The 23,627-nt window shown below is 37.8% G+C and overlaps 2 protein-coding genes and 1 long non-coding RNA gene across 4 annotated transcripts; 1 reads left to right on the top strand and 2 right to left on the bottom strand.

Moving 5' to 3' along the window:
- The first annotated feature begins 8,448 nt into the window (after positions 1-8,448).
- LOC103702540 (phosphoinositide binding protein) lies at positions 8,449-10,896 on the top strand. 2 transcript variants are annotated; one of them, XM_039129076.3, is made up of 6 exons: positions 8,449-9,001; positions 9,096-9,465; positions 9,919-10,062; positions 10,372-10,421; positions 10,512-10,569; positions 10,646-10,896. In XM_039129076.3, exons 1-6 carry the CDS (start codon positions 8,588-8,590, stop codon positions 10,855-10,857), a joined length of 1,248 nt encoding a protein of 415 aa, XP_038985004.2. In that variant the 5' UTR covers positions 8,449-8,587; the 3' UTR covers positions 10,858-10,896. The 2 variants fall into 2 exon arrangements, with proteins under 2 accessions (XP_038985004.2, XP_088578426.2); XM_088722300.2 differs by lacking the exon at positions 9,919-10,062.
- LOC148703552 (uncharacterized) lies at positions 9,735-10,734 on the bottom strand. The gene is made up of 3 exons (XR_015987329.2): positions 10,594-10,734; positions 10,210-10,251; positions 9,735-10,126 (listed from the first exon to the last, which is right to left on the bottom strand). It is a non-coding gene; the product is annotated as an uncharacterized LOC148703552 (long non-coding RNA).
- On the bottom strand, positions 10,779-22,882 carry LOC103702541 (putative lactoylglutathione lyase, chloroplastic). The gene is made up of 9 exons (XM_008785014.6): positions 22,628-22,882; positions 21,244-21,448; positions 21,017-21,141; positions 20,705-20,769; positions 14,322-14,534; positions 14,161-14,208; positions 13,258-13,365; positions 12,944-13,084; positions 10,779-11,152 (listed from the first exon to the last, which is right to left on the bottom strand). Exons 1-9 carry the CDS (start codon positions 22,785-22,787, stop codon positions 11,111-11,113), a joined length of 1,107 nt encoding a protein of 368 aa, XP_008783236.3. The 5' UTR covers positions 22,788-22,882; the 3' UTR covers positions 10,779-11,110.
- Positions 22,883-23,627: the final 745 nt, after the last annotated feature.

The following is a 23,627-nucleotide window of genomic DNA, read 5'->3' as shown; positions in this document are numbered from 1 at the left end:
TATTATCATGCTGATGGATACGTATTCCTATGATAAATTTTCTTCACCAGCAAGCCAGAGACATTGTATATGTGCTTTTTATGCGTCCCATGTTTTGTCTATATGGCAGAGATGTTGCTAATTTATAATGATGTGACTTTAACTTGCTACTTTTTCACAATTATGAGGTCTAACATAACCCTAGGAGAGGTAAGTCAAAAACAATTATGAAGGTAGATATAAGCAGGTCTGCAGGGCTGTAGTATTTGTCTATCTTTTAAAGTTGGGCCATCTCATCGTAATGTATGCTCCCCCCCCCCCCTTGTTGGAACTTAATACTAAAAATAGTAATAGTGCTAAAAATAGTAATATTGTTAATAATAGTAATACTACGAATGATAGTAATAGTAAAAATATTAGTAATGGTACTATAATACTAGGAATAGTAATGGTACTAAAAAGTAGTAATTTTTTTAAAAGTACTAATAGCACCAATAGTAGTAATAGTATTAATAGTATTAATATTACTAATAATAGTAATCATACTATAATATTGAAAATAGTAATAGTATTAAAAATAGCAATAGTACTGATAATACTAGTAATAGTAATAGTACCAAAAGTAGTAATAGTAATAAAAGTAGTAATAGCTCCAATAGTAGTAATACTGCTCATGGTAGTAAGAGCATCAATAGTAGTAATATTTCTAATAGTAATGGTAGTACTAACAATAGTAATACTACTAAAAATAGTATTGTTACTACAATAGTAATGTGACCAATAATAGTCATACTACTAAAAATAGTAATATTACCAAAATAGTTATATTTATCTAACATAGTTATATTATAAAAATAGTGATATGATCCAACATAGTAATATCACCAAAAATAGTAATTTTATTAAAAGTAGTAATAATACTCACAATAGTCATAGTACCAAAAATAGCATATTACCAAAAATAGCAATATTACTCAAAACAGCAATATTATGAAAAATAGTAATGTGACTAAAAATAGTAATATTACCAAAAATAATAATATTACCAAAAATAATAATATTACCGAAAATAGTACTATTATCAGAAAATAACAATATTACTAAACATAGCAATATCACCAAAAATAGTAATGGGTGGTAAAAGAAGTAATGTTACTAAAATAGTAATATTATCAGAAATAATAATATTAATTAAAAATAGCAATATCACGAAAAATAGAAATATTACAGAAAATAGCTATATTATCAAAAAAAGCAACATCACCAAAAATAGTAATATTACTAAAAGTAGTAATAATACTCAAAATAGCTATAGTATCAAAAATAACAACATTACCAAAAATAGCAATATTGTCAAAAATAGTAATGGTGCTAAAATAGTAATATTACAAAATAGCATTATTACCAAAAATAGTAATATTGCCAAAAATAGCAATGTTACCAAAAATAGCAATATTACTAAACATAGCATTATTACCAAAAATAGCAATATTACCAAAAATAGTAATGGTGGTAAAATGTAGTAATGTTACAAAAATAGTAATATTATCAGAAAATAACAATATTACTAAAAATAGCAATATCACCAAAAATAGTAATGGGTGGTAAAAGAAGTAATGTTACTAAAATAGTAATATTATCAGAAATAATAATATTAATTAAAAATAGCAATATCACGAAAATAGAAATATTACAGAAAATAGCTATATTATCAAAAAAGCAACATCACCAAAAATAGTAATATTACTAAAAGTAGTAATAATACTAAAAATAGCTATAGTATCAAAAATAACAACAGTACAAAAAATAGCAATATTGCCAAAAATAGTAATGGTGCTAAAAATAGTAATATTACAAAATGGCATTATTACGAAAATAGCAATCTTGCCAAAAATAGCAATGTTGCCAATAATAGCAATGTTGCCAAAACAGCAATATTACCAAAAATAGCATGATTACCAAAAATAGCATTATTACCAAAAATAGTAATGGTGGTAAAAAGTGGTAATGTTACTTAAAATAGTATTGTTACTAAAAATAGTAATGTTACAAAAATAGTAATGTTATCAGAAATAATAATATTACTAAAAATAGCAATATTACAAAAAAACAGTAATATTACCAAAAAAAATAGTAATGGTGGTAATAGTGGTAATACTACGGAATAGTAGTAATAGTACTAAATATAATAACCTTACTAAAAAACCTTACGGAATGGTAGTAATAATAACCTTGCTACATAAAAAAAAACACAATGCTATGCTTCTTGGGTAGTTTTCTTTGCATCTTTGCTTGGTCCATTCAAACATCCAGACTGTTTTATTCTTTCCTCCTGATTGCCTCGGTAATAACCTACAATCTGGATGTAAAGCCTGGGTGTGTGGTACCATGACCATCTCTCTCTTGCCCTGTGTTTATTTATAGGCAGATTATTGATGACTGCCATTCATCAAATAATCCCCCCTTTTATGTTGTCACGTGCAATACATGTGCTGATTTTCAGTGGCTTGTTTGATGAAAATATCTAATTCTTATTTTTCTTTTGCATCGGTTAATGTATGTTTGTTTGATGCTAGTCCTCGCGCTGTATTAGAGTGTGGAATTTCCAAGGATTTGGATGCCCCATTGTCTCATTGTGTCTGCAGTAATTAGAAAAAAGCATAACTGTGGTTTTAGATGGTTGGAAGTGATGTGCTATTTAGCAGAGAGTTTTTTTTTTTCCTTCTTATATTCTTCGATTTTGGATTTCTTTGGCAACCTAAACTAATATGGGTACTGAATTTATTATTTCTTGAGTTATAGTGATTGAGTCAGTAGTTGTTAAGTCTGAAACCAAGACAATTATTAATTCAAGATTCCCTAGTTGAGTCTCTAATTTGATCTGACTAGGTTGTCTTCCGGTGAGAACCTGATTCTGTAGGCCTCGCCACGGAACTGTTCGATTTAAACCAGTTGTACCTAGTGTTTTTTTTCCTTTTTTTTTTATTGACGTATTAGCCTATTAGGTGGTGGTTAACTAAGAGAGGCTCCAGTTACATCCTCTCCGGGTTTTATCTTTGAAGAGGCCAAAAAATAGAAAAGAACCGAGCTCATTTGGGTGAGACTCCGCCCATGCATATGATTCGCCTGGGGCCTCCCCCCGGTGACAGTCTAATCTGCCACGCAATTGGCTTCCAAAAGCATGTAACAGGGATCTTGTCCTCGATAACAATGTTAAAAATATAGAAATATATAAATAAACCTACCTCATTCTATAAACTTAAGTTTTTAGAAAAAGTGGTGATTTCAACATAGCATCAGAACAGAGGTCCTAAGTTCGAACTTTGTCTCCACACTTCTTAACTCCGTTATTAAAAAAATTTACATGATGGGCTTACCAATTTAAGAGGGGGAGTGTAGGAAAGTATACAAATATATAAATAAATTTGAGCTTCAGCTTTTAAAAAAAATGGTGATTTCAACAAACAGCTGAGTCTGGTGATTGGCACTGGCCATAATCAGAGTTTAGTTGTCACTCTCCAAACATACATTTGTATCAACTCTTTCTTTCTTTCTTTCTTATTTTTTTGATATGATATAAGCTCTTTCTTTAGCAACCGTCCGTGATTGCATCACATTGAGCAAAAGCTTGTCACGAAGAGCACAAGCTTCTGCTGCCACAGCCGATGTGGCGTAAACTGGGACCTCTTTAACAGCCAACGAACAAATACCGCAATCCCAGAAACCTGTTCCGTAGAAACAAAAGTATCCAAAGCAGGGACCTGCCATTTCATCGATTTATCCTCGGAAGACTAGCATGGAGAGACCTGGAATTGATAATAATCTATCATCATTACCCAAGCTTTATGAAAGAGGGGAAGAAGAAACATTCTCGAACATTACCCAAAAGCTAGATTTCTATATTTGATGTAGTTAATGTTTAAATAGATATAGGTTTGTCATTTCCTTTTATGTTATATTTTTATCTAACTTCTTGTATTATTAAGTCTTAGCAACCTTGATTCAAGTTTTGGGAAGAATGCTATATATCTTATATTTTCTTAATTTTTTACCTAATTTTGAAATATTTTTAGTGGACTTTGGAGTCCTATATTAGGTAGAGTTATTGAATCTCGGGCAAAAAATGCTATATGCTGTGAAGTTGTGTTTTTAAGTGATTTTTATGTATCTTTATATAAAATTTAAATGTATCATTATATAAAATTAATTAAAAATATGAATCTTACATTTGAATCAGGACTTGTTTCAATGGTGATGTTCTTATGCTTAGTAAAGAACTGATCTAGGTTTGAATCTTATGCAGCGCATCACTAAGTATTGAGGCCTGGATAAATATGGTGGAGATGAGTCTCCCTCCCTTTCTCTCCAAAAAAAAATAAATCTAAAAAGTATTTTTTTTGTCACAATGTTGAGTACTTTTAAAATACTAGAAGTGGGTGGCAGGCGAGTGCTTTATCTATGATGGGCAGAGTCACTCTTGTGCGGTTTGTTCTCAGTTCGATTCCGATTTATCTTCTGTCCAATATTATTGTGCCTCTTGCAGCGCTGAGGACTATAAAGCATCTGTTCAGGAGCTTCATATGGGGTTGGCAAGGGGGAGCGAGCGGCGTTCACCTGCTGGTGTTGGATGTGATCTGGCAGCCAACTCGTAACGGGAGGTTCGGTGTTCACTCTTTGATCAAGTAGCAAGAGGTTCTTGCTACCAGACATGCGGTCAGATATCTCCTACAACTAGAGAGCCTCCGGGGTACTCTGATGAGGCTTATCCAGGCCAAGTATGGAGCTTCGGCCGGTGTGCCCGTTTTTCACACTATGCGTCATAGCTCCTTCATCTGGAGAGAGATCCGCGCTCGTGCCCCATCGGTTTTTTCTGTGATCAGATGGGAGATGGGGACGGGCATGCTATTGACGTCCTGGAGGACAAATGGTTTTCTGAGCAGCCGTTAAGTGGGTGGCCCTCCTTGATTGACCCGAGGTGTCTGGATGGATGCAGAGTCTGTGATCTGATCATCCCAGGAGAGAGAAGGTGGAATGAGGGTCTCATTCGATAAGCTTTTGGAGAGTTGCTAGCTGAGAGAGTCGTGGCACTTCCGATACCCCCATGGGAGGCAGTGGACAAAAGGATTTGGAGTGGGACTGGGAAGTCGAAAGTGAACACCCGAGACTTACATGGCCTGGCTACAAGGGCTTCGATTCGACAGATTAATGGAAGCTGGATCTAAAGGTTGCGCATCCATCCCCATGTCGCCCTGTTCATCTAGAAGGTAACATGGGGGTGTCTGCCAACTAGAGGTGTGCTGGCCGATAGAGGTGTAAGAGTCTCCTTAGCTTGCGAGGTATATTCGGATGTGGAGGAGTCTATCTGTCATGTTCTTCTTAGATGCTTGCAGGTGGCCTAGATTTAGAGGTGCACTATGGTCTTCCCCGGCTCTTGACAGGATATGTCATCCATCAATTGAGGATTTTCTTGGCTTTTTGAAGAAATCCTCACAGAGGCCCAGCACCATGAAGTAGGGGATCAGATGTGCCTACCTGGTCTATCACATATGGCTAGATAGGAATTCTCGGATCTTCGAGGACAAAAGGGTGCACCCGAGGATAATGGTGGACAGGGCATTACTTTATACTGCAAAGATCATAAGTACCATTGGAGTGTTTTCTTTTGTGATAACTAGGGATATCTAGGACTTCCACTTAGTTTTTACAGTTATCAGGGTTGCTTTTGTCTCCTAGGAGTTCCCACACCCTAGTTTTCTTAAGGTGAACTTCAATGGCAGTGTTGTTGAGAGAAAAGATAGTGAGAGAGTGGGCTTTGTTATCAGATACCACAATGCCAGACTTGTGGCGACCGGAGGTGGCGGATCTTCGACACTATTGTTAGTGGAGTAAAGCTTAGAGCTGCGTGGGAGTGCATCACCTATACGAGGGTTGTTCTGGATGCGGTCTGCATTCACCTTGAAGAGGATCAGCTATGGTGATCGAGTGGGTTCGAGACCGTCACAACGATGTTGGCGGGCAGTCGTTGCTTCACGACATATTAAGACTATTGAGAAGCTGTGGCTCCTTCCGAGCTACTCATGTCTACCGGGAGGCGAACAATGTTGCCGACTGGATCGCCTCCTTTGTAGCTCATCATTTTAGAGAGTTTTTTTGGGAGAACCAAGCGTCTGCTCCTTCTCTTTGCCAGCTTCTCTTTTATGATTTTGTTGGCTGCACTCATGCACGTTTTGTGTGAGGTGTCATTGTATCAAAAAAAAAAATACTAGAAGTTTTTATCAGTAAGTAATCTTATTTTTTTAATTAATTATTGATTCGAGTTCTTCATGCAACTTGGATGTCCATTTTTTATTAAAAATATTGCTTTATAGTTTTTAAGAATTCATGAATAGGCATCCACAAGATGTCGGGAGTTTTGTGTTAATCAATTGGTTATTTCAAAGTAGTAACTTTCTTCTTCAAAGATATTTTTTTCTTCTAGTTATTCCTGGGAAAAACTAGGTTCAATCAGACCCTTGAGCTCTGGAAGTCAAAAGAGACAATCTACAGCATCTGGATTCAATCCAACTTTGAATGATCAACATGAACAAAGTAATTGCATATATTGTTTCAACTCGAATCTTGCAAATGACATAGGTTCAGGGCAGCAAACGAAGTGCTTGGTCAGGGTGAGCTCAAGCCAGATCACTCTTAATATTTTAGCAACAATGGACAATGCAAAAGTAGGCTAGTGATGGTAGGATTTTGTATGGTTTACTACAGGCCTTAACCTACAGGATTAGACATAAATGCAATGATGACAAGGGACCGAGCATGTTCGGTGCTCCTGCATTAAAGTTGCAGAACTCTACTACAATAACCAAAGCTACTCTCTCTGTGCTTAGGAAAGTGGACATTGCACCAAGAACCGAGAAAGCCGGTTGGCAGCACCGCATGATTTGGTACCTTCCACCTGTGTTCTTTGTTATAGAATATGGATTGCAGATAGTACTCCATAAATGGATGCTAAAGTGTGCATACTTGGGACACAACTCTCATTGCTGAGTAAGAGTATCATATAAATGCCACTGCCTTGTGAAAACTAGAAGAAAGTAGGGCATACTAATCATGGCCTAGTAGTGCTAATACTTCATTTCTTGCAGTCCCACTTAGACTCTAGTCCAATATATGCATTGGAAACTATTTCATTCGGATGCTCGGTTATGTTCTCATCCTTGACAAGGGAAAAGGAAAAGAAGCCTTACACTGGTTAGCAATCATGGTGTAGGAGTAGTGCAGATACTTTATTATGTTCTCATCCCACTAATAGGACATTCCAAATCTCTTTGCAATCATGCACATTTGTATTAAAATGGTATACAAAATGCTCGAATATGCTAGAACTGATAGCCATGCATGATCATGTGATGTCTATACAAATAACGCCGACCAATGAGTGGGATTATGAGATGGCAACTTGTACGAATATGGAATTCCCTATACTACCCTTTTTGGGGGGGATGTGTACTGCCCTCATTCACTTGTAGGACATCCAAAAAAAAAGAAGGGCCATGGCTTAGCCCCCAAGAGGTTTTGCTGTAGCCAAATGGAGCAGAAGTGATGAAAAGTAAAATTGAGAGAATAAAAATGACAATTGAAATTGAGAAGAATGATTTCATTCATTCAAATTAAATCTGTACAATACTAAAGGAGATATATATAAGGTTGTAGCCAACCAAAGAATAACAGAAAGAATAACAAATGTTGCCAGCGCTACTGCCAGCCATGTACAGAGGAGATTCTAACTAACTATGGACACGTAAGGGTCTTGAGATATATCCAAACTGTTGGCCTTTTGTACAGCTACGCATGAGGAGGAATTCTTATTTGAATTTGGGGAAATTATCTCCTGGATCCTTCAATTCTTGAGAAGAAGCTTGACCGAGATGTACCTCCGAATGCAGCATAACCACAGCAACAATGAATTCGACTTTAGGTCTCTGGCACAAGCAATAAGAGCTCTCGATATAGTTGGTCAATGAGCTAGAATGAATATCATGCCTCGATTTTGATTTTCTATCAAGCAAATAGCACACTGAGCGATTAGTTTCTACACACCTCTCTCTGTCTGTGCGTGGATGTGTTTGTGTGTATAGCTCTAAAATCCACAAGCAAGTACAGCTGCAGGCCACCACCAGCTTGTGGATTGGATGCTCTAATGTGCCATCATCACAATTTCAAATTGAGGCATGGGAACAGACCTTAGGAGGCTGGAAGCACTGCTCTTGTGCTCCTCTAAATATTAGAATAGAGCATTCGTGTGCAAGACCATACAATTTGGATCTGCAGGTCCACCAAACCAACAAATGATGGCGCACGCCGCTCAGGAAACCGGACCGAGCTCTTTAGCGGTTAAAAAAGGGTACATAAAGGGAGGGCCGGCAGACGGGCTTCAGCACCCACTCACCGCACGACCCAGCATATAATAATCCTCACTCCTCCATGCTTTCATCAGTCTCCGCTCATAAAAACCAAGTATTCGCTTCCCACACCCTCGTGCTTGTTCTCAACTTTGTGTTACAGTTTCAATTCGAGGGTGCAGATATAGGAGCATTTAAGCTGGTCGAAAGCCATGGATAGATGTGCATATCTTCGCCAGCATCTTCTCGAGTGCCCATCACAGCAGCTGGAGAACATCGAAGAGGAAGGCCCCTCCATATGCTGGCATTCGTCATCGCTGCGGGCTCCCGAGACTCCTACAGAGACCATGGAGTTCCTCGCAAGGTCATGGAGCCTATCTGCCATGGAGATCTCGAAAGCCCTTGCGATGCTCGAAAGTAAAGATCCTTCGGACTCCCCCTCATGCATGGAGAAACCAAACCATCGCTCACCAGCTCGGCACTCAGCTGAGAACGTTCCAAGTGCACCCACGGTCACGGAAGACGAAAGTTCAGCAGAAAAACCGAATGTTACGCCACAAGCGCCGACCGAAGCAGTTGGCATCGGCCATCCCATTTCTCCACGAGATCATCATATCGATCTCAAGGTACACTAGCTAGCTAGCTAGCTTCTCGAGCTCTTCGAGCTGAAGTGAACTTCCTCATTTTTTTTCATTTTTAACTCTGTCCGAGGACATCCAGCTTCTTAGAGGATTGCCACCGCGAGGGAAAACGATGGGTGGATGGCTGAAGGATCACAAGGAGAAGAGAAGGGCAGAAGCTCGAACCCGCAATGCCGAAGTGTACGCCGCAACTTCGGTGGCAGGGGTAGCGGCTGCGGTTGCTGCTGTCGTAGCCAGCGCCGTCTTCTCGCCTGACGGGTCGAAGACCAGCTCTGGTTCAAAGATTACTGCAGCCATTGCTTCTGCTGCAGCACTGGTGGCATCGCACTGCGTGGAGATTGCTCGAGCATTTGGGGCCAGTCATGAGCAGATCTTAGCCGTCATCCACTCTGCCGTTACTGCACAAACTAGCGGAGATGTCATGGCGTTGACCGCTGGAGCTGCCACAGGTATGTTTTCTTCGAGCAAGTTTGCTCGCTCGCTCTAGGGTTTGATGCAGGATCGATCTAAACAAATAAATATAACCAGCAAGTCTTGCCCAAGCTCAAACTTAGAGATCAAAACATTAGTACTTGAGTAAGTTCGCTCGCTCGCTCAAACTTAGAAATATCATCCAATCACTTTGAAGAAGATGATATATGCTGCTTCTTTTATCTTGGCATCATCAAAAAATGATGCCAAAAACAGCTTACGCAGTTTAAACTTTCAACTTAAGTCATTTGCATAATAACAAACAACTTAGTATTCTCTGAAATAATGTTTTAGTCCAGTATAGTGCACTACTATGGTATGCATCCAGCAAACGAACGTTTGAAAATCCATGAATAGTTGCTCATAAGCATCGCATAAGAGACCGGTAATGCAAGAACTGCAACTCTCAGGCATAATCTCTTTTAATGCAGCCTTAAGGGGAGCAGCAACACTGAGGGCAAGGCTATATAAGGAAATACAGAGTGCAGCATTAGCAGGAGAAAAGAACGAAACAGAGGGATCAGCTTTGACTTTCGTTTCCAGAGGGGGGGATCTTCTTAAACGTACAAGAAAAGGTACATATTTTCAAAGAGAGAAGCATATCCACAATTTATCTTTGCCTCAGCTCGCCGGTGCCTTCTGAAAATATTAGGACATCTATATTTTGTAGGACCTCGAACAGACACATAACCACCAGAAAACAACAAAAGGATTAAATTTACCTGAAAATGTGCCTATGTACTCTATCCAGACACTGGAGCAAGCTGCAAGAATTAAATACATACACAACTCATAGAGTCTCCAAAAAAAAAAAAATCATAAAACAATTTCGTATTAAATTAGTGCAAGGCTTAGTAGCAGAGACTAAATGGACTCTTTGGCAGGTATTCTTCATTGGAAGCAAGTGTCAGCATATATAAACTCTAGTTGGCAGGTAAAACAGGATATACCAAAAGGTTGATAATTATATCATTGGTATTGCTTTAGACCTATCTATATTATTTTTTTATTAAACAAATTACAGGTGATTGTTAAGATGAAAAGCACACATATGGCTGGAACCTTCATGAAGAAGAAAAAGAGTAAGATCAGTAGGATAGTTATACCTAGTGCTTCGGATAGTCCAGTACGTGAAACTAAGTGTTGTTGTTCTTTCAGGTGTTGTTCTTGATGTCTGCTCAAATATCCCAGCATGGCCCGGCAGAGAATTAGAAGATAGCAGCCATCAAAGAGCTTACTTCGGAGTCAAAACACCCGAAAGGATAATTGAATTTGAATGCAAAAACAAACATGACCAACAGATCTGGATTGAAGGCATACGCCTAATGTTAAATTGTCATGCCAACATGAATGTAACCGTGTCAATTTAATAAGCAGCACCAGTACAATAAACATGAGTTGGAGCCAAACTAGATTGATATGATGAATAAATTAAAATTGCATCAAAAGGAATCTCACATCTACACCGCGCTATATTGGGTGACACATGTTACTTGCTATCACTAACAGGGTAGGTTGAATGGCTTATCTACAAACTGAACCGGGCAAAGGCCACATTAAGTGATAGGAGGTCAGATATTCCTTGACAAACTCCGCACTAGAAATTTTGGCACGATGATCGGTTCACTCCAGTTCCTTGGCAAAATCTATGTTGTCGACAAAGACCTGCAGAAGAAAAATGATTTGAATCCATGTCTCACTAGACATTATTCAAGCAGTGATTAATGCATGATTCTACTAATACATTCACAGCAGATAAACAACATGATGCCAAGATGTTAAATTGGAACAGAAAAAATGATAAAAAGCAGAAGAATTGGGGGATTTTAAAAAAATCAACAAATGAAATTATTTGGTTTCTGTTAGACAGTGGCTTATCATCACAGAAATGTTTAGAGCAACTTCATGGTTCCTGTGAAACATCATGTGCTATGTACATCTCATACACTTGATACAAAATAATATAATTGGCCCCGTGATGCAAGATACTCTAGGAGTTGACCTAGTGAACAAAATAAAATATTAGCAAAAGCAATCAATAGCCTACCAAGAGAAAAAAAAGTTGAATGAAAAAGCCAAGTCAACATGGTTTGGCTGGGCTCTAGTACTTAGCTTGGAATTATCTTTTGGCATTTTCCTTAGTCAAGGTAGCCAGTTACCTATAGACAAATGCTGCCATAAGAGTGCAGCATTGTTAAAATTAATTATTCACATAAACAAAGACTGAAATGCAGTTTCAATATTCTTGCTAAAAGAGTTATTACCATGGTTCTAATTCACAACATTTATAAACAACGGCCATCAAATTTGTTTCACAACCATTAATTAACATGGTCACAGCAGCAGTTCTTACATTGTCATTGTTTCAAAATTTTGATACAAATTTTTGAAATCTAGTTCAACATTATTCTAAACAAAAAATAAATATTCAAATCATGGTCTGTCGTACCGGTACTGCCTGGGATCGGTACCGGATCAACGTGGAATCCGATACCGGTAGTTTATTGTTGGAGAACCGGTACGAAACTGGTACGGGACCGGTACGGAACCGGTTCGTACCGGTCCGGACCGCCACCGGTACGCCGACCGATACCGGTACGACGGACCTTGATTCAAATAATACTTATTGCATTGTTATGTCATTGCTATAGGTTGTTATATGCAGTTAGAGTGGCTACAAATTACTGTTCTAACTGAAGTAATTACTTTGGGAGACCCTGAAAGTTATCTCAGTGGTCATACCTCCCCGCTCACTGGCCGGAGGTGCTGGGTTCAAACCCTGAGTACTGTATTCTCAAGAATCCAGCCCAAGTAATTTTCATATATGGGTGGGATTTCCACCGAGTGAAAATCCTGGGTTCAATTTCAGACCAGACCAGGTACTTAAACTACAGGTGGGGCTTCCCAGATGGGACTCTCTCCTAATTGGACAGGGAGGGGGAGGTGGGGCTGGGGGTTGGCTACACTATGATCCATTATATCAGTTCGAAACAGCACTGGGAGCCTATGACAAGGCCATCATACCAACAGAGAAGAGAAGAAATATGGTTGGAACTTGGAACTCTAGGCCTTCCTTATAGGTGCACCTTGATCAGACTACCGAACAGCCAACTCATCTACAATATTCCCTTCCATGATTAGAGAAGGGAAGAGGGCAGAGATCTAGCCAAGCTGCCTCATAGAGAACGTGACTAATAATTGAAAACATTGGATTGAGGAATTAGTAATGTGTGTGCTCACGTCACCAATGTTCTTTTGTTGTCCAATAACATCCAGGCCAGGTGAAAATGCAATGGCATGGAGAAATTTTTTTGAACTGTGTGATATAAGACATAAGACAAAGTGTAGGTAAAAACCAACTTATCACATAAATAGGACTTTTCTGGAGAACTGTAGCCAGTAAAATCCTTTTAAAGCCAAATGCATCAAAAACAAAGTAAAAAGCTGATATCATACCGTTTTCCAACCATCAGGATCCAAGCAGGCAGTGATCTTTGTGTTAATGCCAGGTAAAGGGCCTGGTTCACGAGTAATTTTTCCCCCATACAATTTTATTGCTTCTGCAGTTTTATAAACATCATCTGTACCTATTGCAATCTGACAGGATACCAAAAGTTATTCTCCATCGAGTGTAATTAGGTAAAAATGCACAATGAATTAATATACAAAGACAACTGTAACCATACAGAGAAAATTTGTGATCAAAGTCACAAAAACAGTATCACTGAGCTATCAATGGTAACATGTCACAACTGGAAAATAAACATTACCTGTGCATAGGCATTTCCTTTGTCATATTCTTTAACCCCGTAGTTGTACATCAACTCCAGCACTGCATTTTTATCTTCAGGACCATATCCCATCATTGCTATAGTATACTGAAAATAGGTACAAGCAAATATCAATCACAAAGGTTGACATGGTCCATAACTAATGGGTCAGAAAAAGAAGTATATGCTAATAAATAAATATACCGAGGATCACAGAGACAAAGTATTATTTTAAGATAAATTAAAAAACATAAAAGAGAAGATTAAAAGGATGATATTGATACAAAATAGATAGCGAGAGTATCTGCATCACATAAAATAACCTAGACAACAGTTTAGGCTAGGAAGTTATCAGGATATCAATAAATTCAAAGTTACAGATTAATAGTGGATATAGTTTCAGCCAATGATAGTTAGATCTATGAAAGAAAGTATGTTATCAACGCTGTTGAACAAGACTCCAAGCAAGTTGGAAAAGAATGTACAGAATGTTGAAGATTAAGACACAAAAAGAAGCATTGAGGACTACATAAATAAAAAGGATGATACTGACATAAAATAGATTGTAAGAGTGTGTACTTGACATAAAACAACTTATATAAATGAAATGGCATGATGCATACCCAATATGGCATTGGAAGACGAAGAATCCATGAATACACACACTAATCCACCAATGCACCCATGCCCCAAAGAAGAGGAAGCAAAAAAAAAAAGCATACATCTGAAAGGAAAATCAAATCCACAACTTCCATTATGAGCAACTAGATTGATCAATAATTGATATCGCTGACAAATAATATGTCAGTCCTGACAGAATTTTATATAGATGACATGCGCAAACTAGATCATATATAGCTGGTGCACAAATTAAGAAGATATGCGGTGAATAAAGAGAGTTACCTTGTCCTCAGGATTGTCTTGTTTGTGTAGAAGCTCCATACCAAATGCCTGTTTAAAAGTGATCATGGATTTACAACTTGACAAGTTGAATCAACAAAACTTGATGACAATTGCAAATATGTCTATACAAAATAACCTGAATTCCTCATGGACCAACCAACCTTCTCATAGAAGTTTATAGCACGATCAAGGTCTCCTACACGAAGCATTAATTGACAAAAGGGTTCTGGTGTAGGGCCCCTTTCCAAAAGCTCAAACTTATAACCATCAGGATCTTCAATAGAGGCAACCAGAGTTTTGCCCCCTTTTAAAGGGCTAGGTTCCCTGGTCACCTTTCCTCCCTTGGCTTTTATAAGATCCACCGTCTTGGCAACCTATTATAAAAGATCAACCAAATATGATGACATGTTCTTGTAAATATTATTCTATCTACATATAAACAAACAAATACTTGAAATCCTACTGATATGATATTATTTGTATTCATATTGAAAGACTTGTTGTAACCTATTGATCCAATAAAAAAGAAAATCTTTAAGAGTGCCTCAACATTATGAACAGGGATTAAAATATTCAATATTCATGCATTTCAGCAAGGCACATCAAGAAGGCAGATGAACTTGAACACTTTAATCAGTGTATTTTCATTTTGCATATAGTAATTGCATGGATAAAGCTTAGAGTTTATAAGCTAAAACTATTGATATGATATAATAAGCAAGGCATAGCTAAGATCTATTGGTGTATAGACTCTAGATGAATAAAAGATAGATTTTGATGTTAAAACCTGCCAACTTTTAGTTATGAAATCTATATCAGAATTTCATCATTTTTTCTCTTGTATCATTTGTTCTCTTCATAGATTTGCATATCACTTTTCTCCAAGTTTTCAGCACAGCAAAACATGATATTGGATGAACATTTAGACACTGAAAAAAAAAACAAGCATAAAGCATGATAACACATTAATTTTAATTGAATATAGATTTTAATGGGCATGGACTAACAGAAAATCTAAATCAAGGAAAGAGGTAAAATTTATGGTGGAAATCTGTTCATCAAAGTTTGCCATTTCATTTGATGCCACATCCAATGGAATTGAAACAACTCAAGTGTCCTGATCAACATAACTACGAAGACTTTGTCTAACCAACAAAGAATAAAATGTAAAATAAAATTTTATTTGGCATCACTGATCTAACATCTACTAAGCCCATATGAGTTTGAAGTTATCTATTTCATATTAAGGCTCCTCCATGATTTATAACACAATATTCTCATTAAATGATCATATTTTAAATTAATTGGTCTATGGACTTCTAATTTCAGTTCTAAAGAACTCCATTACATGAACATCCATATCAGTGTCAACGCAAAACACAAGTAGAAGGATTCATATTTTCTAGACCTCAAAATGAAAAGGAGGATTCAGGGATTTGGCTGCATATATACATGTCCATACAAAGAAGTGTTTATAATTTGCAAAATTGCAAGTGCAATAGTTAAAAAAGTGCAAGTTCGTGACATGGTAAAACCCATATATAAAACGTGATAAACTACTTGTAGTATCTCTAGATCATATTTCTATCGAGTATGTAAGTCAAACTCTTTTACAAGTTGAAGTGGCCAGAGCAACCTAGCAGAATGTCACAATGCAACTTATGGATGAGGCATTAGCAATACTGACTTCAAGAGTATTTAAGAAGTAGTCCATGAAACAAAAGTGACACTGGATAATACATAGAGCCATGAAACGTTTGCTAGCTAGAAAATACGAACTCCAAATTGGACTACATTCTGATCAATGAAATATCAATCCTTATGGGAGTAAAACAATAGGTTGAATCAAGGTTGTAAGCAGGAAGAATTGTCAACTCAAGATGTGTCTTTATTTGATATCCAATCTTAAGCTTAAAAGCAAGTATATACTCCTACAAGAACATAAACCACTTGGCATGGTGCTTCAACCTGTATTTGGAATTTAGATAAAGCAAAACTTCTGAGTCAAAATTGAATAAGAACTATCTTTGTAGCAACTCATGCCTCTAGTGTTTTAAATCTTAAGCTGAGTTTGGGCATATGAAGGCAATTCTAGGCTTGAAGCAATATCGAGGCCAGTGTGTGTATTCCTAAGCGGCGGTTAAGCATAACCTAGCTTGAACCAAGCATGGTCAGTTCGTTTAGTATTAACCAATCCACTCATCTTTCCCTAGAGTTACAAAATGCCCCACAAGAACCGTTGATTATAGCATATAATGATTTCTTAGTATTTACATACAACTCCATGCTGTCGAGAACATTCAAGACTTCAGCATATAGATCTTTACACTGGTAATTCATCGAGCCATCTGAAAAGATGACCTTCAATCACCCTTATGTGAAAGGTTTCTCTCTTGCATTTTGCTGTCTTTTACTTTTCCTTTTTTGATGAACATGTGTGTTCTGGTTCTGGCACCTCAAGTTATTTGGTTTCATAGCCATTAATGCTCTAGTATCAAATATTAGAATACAACACAACAGAATGATCATTTTACCTCTCATTTTCCATTATAATTTTCAGATCTGATGGTATTTAGGTCACAGGCTCTCATATTAATGCTCAAATGGCTAACATAAAAGCTGAAAGAAGGAGCCACATGATAATTTTTGTTTATCTAATTTATGCATGTCAACAGTAAAAGGTAGTATATATAGGTCACCAGTTTTACATGGACATGGATACGAGAAAAGGATTCGGACACATTTCCAAGTGCCTGACTCAGAAAGAGGGAAAAAGAGAAATATGGGGACACAAAGGATAACATATACATTTAATTAAATTATATATTTATACCTTTATCTATTTATATATTAAAAAAAGTTAAAAAGATATTGTTTATTGAGTTCTTTCAATATATATGTTTCTCATTCAAAGTTTCCAATTAACTTAAGGATATTAGCAAAACAATATTTTACAAAGTTATGTCAAAACCTTCATAACAAATCTTGAAAAAGTACAAGTACTCACTCCTAATATCAAATCAGAGCATCAAACTCATTGTTGGAAGAGTTCAGCTCACTCATTGTTAGAGGAGTTCAACGAGATCTTCCAATCTTTAAAGTGGCAACCAACGAACTTCATAAATATCCACGTATTCCATATGTATCTGACTTGAATACATATCCAACACAAATTTTTGGTGTTAGACGTGAGCGTCCAGTTAATGTTGCAGGCAGCTATAGATATTTTGGGGGAATTTAGTGAATAACCCTTTGCAAAGAGCCAATTAATCATCTTCAGGGTTTCACAATTATACTCTATATAATTAAATGTCTGTGAGTTAGCATGTATATAACGACAAATAAGCAAGCTCATTTAGCAGCATATTTTTGGTAGGTGTATGTGAAGCTTCAAGTAACAGGCAGAGATTTACATTAGGCATCGTAAGTATGCCAAAGTTTCACTATGGCCCCTCATCAACAACCACATATGATAACATATATTTTAATATCTAAGAAGTAATAGCCAAATTGAACTCAAGCATCCCTAGTAGATGTCACACAAATAAGCCCGAGTTGAGAAAAGTCAAGAGATGATAGGTGATGGCTTGAAAAGGTGCACATGTTGTTTCGCCTTTCATGAGCTTAAAAAGAAGACTAGAGTGGTACTTTCTCTTGCTTTTATGCCAAAACATATGTTAACCAGAATTATTCAATCTTCATTGATACTACTACATGTTTGGTTGTAATATATAATCAATAATCTCATACATCTTACAAATATTTCTATTTTATGAATTATTATAGTGGTTAGTAGATGCAAAATGTTGTATTTGCATTGTTTTAGATGTGTTGTACTCATATACTACATGAGAGGGCTAAAGCTAACTGCGATAGTCGGCGGCAGGGCTGCTGTTCCTGCTTCTAATATCCCATTGCTTTTTGCAAGCCATCTAATTCTAGTTATAGAAGATTTTGGTGTCAAAACATGGAAACATCATTATATGGGCCACCACAAAAAGTTTAAATTCATAAAGTGAACAGATGATGTACCCTCTAGTATTGCATGGACATGGACAAAGGATTCAGACATTTGAACATGTATATAAGCATCTGATTAGGCAACAGGGAAAGATAAAGGGAGACGTGGTGGGAAAAAATATATGTTTAATTTATTTTTAATTTGATAATATTGCATGTTAGGAAGGGTTGGGTCATTCAAAATTGTTGGCTACTGGACTGGATCCAAGTCATTCTTGTCTATTTAGCTGGGCCCAGGTTTGTTTTCATTTTACTATAGCTTAAGGATTTCTATAGATGTATGACTGAGGACTAAGTAAAAGATTACCAAGATTTTGATGCCTTCTGATTTATTTCACTTCCCTTCCTCTTTGAATCCTTTCAAGTTTCAACAGCAGTGGACTGCACTGACTATAATGAGAGAGCAAGAGCAGCTAGCCAATTGTCGTGTCACAGCGATGGCAGACTTCACAGCTTGGTGAAGTTCCCAAAGTAAGTACCTAGCCTTCTCACTCCCTCGTGGCATCATGATGCAGTGGGCTTCACAGCAAGGTGGCATTCTTGTGGTAAGTACCTCAGCTCTTCACCCCCCTCCCTCTGCTATCTATCCATCTTTCCTTTCTCTCTCACCTTACTCTTCACCTTATCACACCCACCAACCCATTGCCCCTCTTTCTCACTACTCTCACCCGAATTGACTAGTGTTGACTTGTCTTTTTGGATCCATACTCACAAATCTTAGTTAAAATTGCCTGCAGATCACATTAAATGAACAGAGAGGTACTTTCATTATATGCATCCATCAAACTATTGTTGTAGCCATTGATTGTCAATCAACCACCGCATATGTCTCCAATCCCCAGAATAAGAGTCAGAATCGCATAGTAGGCTTAAAGTCAATATCAAATCTACCAATAATTATCAGACTTAAGTGAGTTACACAATAACCCTCAACTGGTGAAATTTTGTTCTTTTTTTTGCTAAAAGTGAAATCTTGTTCTTGCCTGCCTTTTTTACTGTTCTTCATGTCCGATTAAGCGCATCCAACACCTGAGACCAGTATCTAGTGATCCTTTTGCACCTGTTTCATCATCTCCTCGGGCCTGCCTTTTTTACTGTTCTTCATGTCCGATTAAGGGCATCCAACACCTGAGACCAGTATCTAGTGATCCTTTTGCACCTGTTTCATCATCTCCTCGGACATTAAAAGCTACCAAGGCTTCAGTTTTGCATAGTCTCACTCTTCACAATCATGAACTGGGTTTACCTCCGAATCCAAACCAATTGTGTTATGTTGTGCCCAATCAGGAGCTAGGTCTTCTTATCCTTCCTCCCTCTCTAGTTGTGCAAGTTTTCCTCTTTCCTTCATATTTCTCTTCATGTTCCCTAAAATTATTTCCCCCCCCACCCTTGACTTATAACATAAATATAATTAACCTTGATAATTTTGACTAATCTTTTTATTTTTCCATCTCCGAACTTTTGGGTGTTTGAAGCTTGATTCTTGGACATATCGGTGTGCAAGTTTTCCTCTTTCCTTCATATTTCTCTTCATGTTCCCTAAAATTATTTTCCCCCACCACCCTTGATTTATAACATGAGTATTATTAACCTTAGTATTATGACTAATCTTTTCATTTTTCTTATTTTTCCATCTACAAACTTTTGAGTGTTTGAACGTTGCTTCTTGGACATATCCCCTAATTGCGTCTCCTTAATTACCATCATCCACTTCCTCATTGTCTTCCAACATTCTCTTTTAAAGTCACATTTTCCTTTAAAGTCTCTAGAGTTCTCTTATTTTGTCTCTCAACTACAAGTCTATCAAGCATATCACACTTCAAGTATCTACCAGATAGTTATCAATGATTAACAATCTAGGTTTAAGGGATGCATCAGACATTTCATTCTATCATATCATAAGGGTGTTATCAAGTTCATAGCATACATTATTTGTACAAGTATTGGATTCATACTATATGACAAGACCATGGCCTGTTGTAGTTGTATGTATAGGATTATTACCAACATTAGAGTTCTTTTAAGCCATTCAAGTCAATTCCACATACATCACAATAACACCAATTAGTTACAAAAATATAAATTAGTTACTAAAATATATATATGTACATATACATAAGTTAGTCAGACATGCTATTATCTAAACTTGCAGTAAGAGTGATTATAAACTATAAAGTTATCCGGATGCACCATATTCGTTAATCAATATTTCACAAATAATTTCGATATACACAGAGTTATTTGCAATTGAGATTTTTTTTTATTAAAAGAAGACCTATAGTTAACAAGCACAAGGACATATAATATGAAGGCATCAATAGTAACATAATCGGTGAGGCACAAAGTACAAATACTGAAAAAAACAAAACCCGATAGTGTATAATGATTTTTATGTGGATCTCAATTCAATCATTCAAAGAGAAATGGATATAACAGAAGTTCAGGATTGCATGCAAACATACATGCATGCCCAAAATCCACTAACAGGATTACAGTGTATAAATTTATGGGAACAGAATCTTACATCCTCCACTGCAATACCGAAGTGACCAAAACCAGTTCCAATATCATACTTGTCAACCCCATAATCTACCAATATTGTAACAAGCAGAATTTTAATCAGATAATGCATAGATATACAGTTGTGCAGAATCAAATAAACAGAAAGGTGATAGGCAATGAACTATTAGAGTACAAAAAAAGAAAGAAGAAAAAGAAGAGGACGAAGAAGAAGACAAAGAAAGAAAGGATTCCTATATAAGAAAAAAATGTCTAAAGGCATCATTAACACTTTAAAGTAGCATGACATCATGAAGATATAACAGAGGTAGCTTACTGTAAGTGAGTTCAACGACAAAATGTGAGTCTTCAGGCCCATATCCAAGAAAAGCATTTGTGTATCTTTCCTCAGGAATGTCACGTTTTCGCAGCAACTTCATTCCCAAGCACTCTGTATAGAACCTGCACCAATCAGGCAGACAAATTTAGCAGAAGCCATCTGCCTGTACATTAAATACATGATCTTCATGGTACAGAGGTATAATTCAGAAAAGGGAAGGATACTTTATGGTCTTGTCCAAGTCCCCAACACGATAAACAACATGAAGAAGCCTCCTCTTGTCCTTTTTCACCCACTCTAAGGCCTCTTCTTGACTAACAGTGGTGCTTGCTTGTGTCGTCATATTTCCAGCAGCACTGGCCTCTATGCCACTCGCTTTTCTTATCAACTTAGAAGGTTTTATTCCAAATAACTGCCCGTGATGCATAGCTGTGCAATCACGGCCAGAAGAGTCAATGGATCAGGGACCAGTAAAGAAGGTAATATAAAAGACTAAGAGCTCCTTCTCTTCAACTTGCCATATAGTTGTTCAAAAAAAAATTCAAGAAAGTAATAAAAACCAATGAAATAAATAAATAAATAAACAGAGTAGATATATAGATACACAGAGCACATGACTTCCAAGTGTGTGTATATATATACATATATATATAATAAGCTAATACTGGATTCAGATAATAAAGAAAAGTTAGGGGCCTGTCTGGTACTGTTCTTGTTTTTGTGTTCTGGCTTCTCTACAAATTAGAGAAATATCTCGTTGAGGTTGATGTTGAAGATGGCATTTGCACAGAACTTCTGCTATTACTTGCTTCTATTTTGATTCCTTTGGTAAACAACAAAAGTTTGCTGCCAATAGCTCTAAAGATTTTACAAACAATTTGAAAAAACGAATGGGTTACATCACATGTCTTTTGGTCTAGTTTATTTTTCTTGTTGTGGTTTGAAAACAAAAACAGAAAACAAAAGCAATACCCAACAGGCGCTAGAAGATCTGTTCTTGTGTTTCGGATGAACTTTTAGATTCACCCCAACTTCAAATTTAGTCAAAGATTATCAACAAGCACCTATTCAGTTCATTCAGTTCAGTTAACAGTTCCACTGGAACCAATTAGACTTGCAAAAGCAGCATTACTTTCTGTATAATATACCTCCCTGCTCTAAAGAAATTGCACATTAAATTCAGTAACCAGTAAATAAAAAATAAACCACGGGTCGAGCTATATCTAACTGTCACTGACGATTCATGTAAAACCCATATATATAATACTAAAAGATGTAACTTTCGCAAGAAAAAGGACAGGATGGATGATCGGATCAGTAGTTCTTGTTTACTAATCAGTCACAGAGAGCATATTTACATCTTACAAATTCCAAAACAAATCGAAACGCCTCAAAACCCTAGAAAAACCATAGCATCGAGCGAATGGAGTCTCATTACATCCTGACCAAGTCGCAAGACCCAAACGATCGCTCACGGATCAGTTGAGGATTTTTAAAGAAAAAGGATCGAAATCGTTCAAGAATCCGCCGGGAAGATTAAGAGGCGATGAGAAAAGCGAATAAGGTGAAGAGTTCTGCAAAAGAATTCCGGTGGGATGGAGGCTTCACCGCTTCCGAGATGGGACAGAGCAAGGCGGCGGAAGGGAGCGGAGTGGAGGCCGAGGCGGGCGTTGGAGGCGAGCCGGACGGCGGCGGAGAAGGGGGAGGGGGGCCGTAGGGCGGCGAGCTGGAGGGAGTAGGAGGCGGCCATCGGGAGGATCCTTGCCATTGGCCGGGGCTACCGGCTTTTTGATTCTCGCTGGGCTGCGTTTGCTTCGCGTTTGCGTCTCTTGCTGCCGCTCGCGGCGATCGAATCCCTCGCCCACTCTATCCGAGCTCCCGGAGCTGTCACGTGTGTGGAGGCCCGCCTCGGCCCGGTCCATTTGACCGGGCCCAGCCTAGTCAGCTGTGGGCGTATCAGCCGTGGAAGCGTATCAGCCGATGAAGACTCCTGATCGCGGGGATGAGTCTTCCTCCTTTCCACTCAGCTATCTCGGCCGCGATGAGGAGTTCTAAAGTTGCGGGGACCCTATGGACTCCTCTAAGAGAGTGAGCCTCTCACCACCGAGTGCCATAGCCCTTTCTCCTCTTTTTCTCTCTTCAAACTCAAGGCATTCCATCATTGGGATTGTCGGAAATCAGGGCTGCCACACATCATTGGAGCTAAGGTAATGCCTTAGCCTTTTTTCTCTTTCTTTCTTTTTCTTCCGATGATTAGGATTCATGGCCGCTGACCAAAAAATCGGGTGGAAACTGCTTGGAGAAAAGAATCTCTTGTTTTGCTCTGTTTCACCTCCTTCTCCCTTTTTCCAACCATCATCGCCGTTGGCGTTCGTCGCCGAGAGCCTCGGCCCCAAGCCGGAGCCACAACCCCAGCCGCCGGCAAGTGGGCTAGGATCTGAGAACAACCGAGCCAATAAATCCCCTTCTCAACCTTATTTTTAGTTTGATTTTTAGACGGTCGACCATCGTCGGTGGCCGCCCGCTACTTTATGTCTCCATCGCCTGCTACCACCTGTCAAAACTAACCACGCACTTGCTTCCAATAATGAAGAAAGAAAGAAGAAGA

Source organism: Phoenix dactylifera, chromosome 5 (assembly GCF_051530095.1).
Source record: "Phoenix dactylifera cultivar Ajwa chromosome 5, Ajwa_hap1_PhDact_Kaust_v1.1, whole genome shotgun sequence".
Lineage (NCBI taxonomy): Eukaryota > Viridiplantae > Streptophyta > Magnoliopsida > Arecales > Arecaceae > Phoenix > Phoenix dactylifera.
Note: the sequence above shows the minus strand (reverse complement) of the source record. Positions and strands in the feature narration are given on the sequence as shown.

Excerpts from the sequence above, each read along its gene's own strand:
- LOC103702541 (XM_008785014.6), bottom strand. The coding sequence starts at position 22,787 with ATGGCAAGGATCCTCCCGATGGCCGCCTCCTACTCCCTCCAGCTCGCC. Across the intron at positions 21,449-22,627 it reads TCTGTCCCATCTCGGAAGCG|CTATGCATCACGGGCAGTTA; the intron begins GTGAAGCCTCCA and ends GTGATTGCACAG. Across the intron at positions 21,142-21,243 it reads GACTTGGACAAGACCATAAA|GTTCTATACAGAGTGCTTGG; the intron begins GTATCCTTCCCT and ends TGATTGGTGCAG.
- LOC103702540 (XM_039129076.3), top strand. The coding sequence starts at position 8,588 with ATGGATAGATGTGCATATCTTCGCCAGCATCTTCTCGAGTGCCCATCA. Across the intron at positions 10,063-10,371 it reads TCTTAAACGTACAAGAAAAG|GTATTCTTCATTGGAAGCAA; the intron begins GTACATATTTTC and ends ACTCTTTGGCAG. Across the intron at positions 10,570-10,645 it reads CTTCATGAAGAAGAAAAAGA|GTGTTGTTCTTGATGTCTGC; the intron begins GTAAGATCAGTA and ends TTGTTCTTTCAG.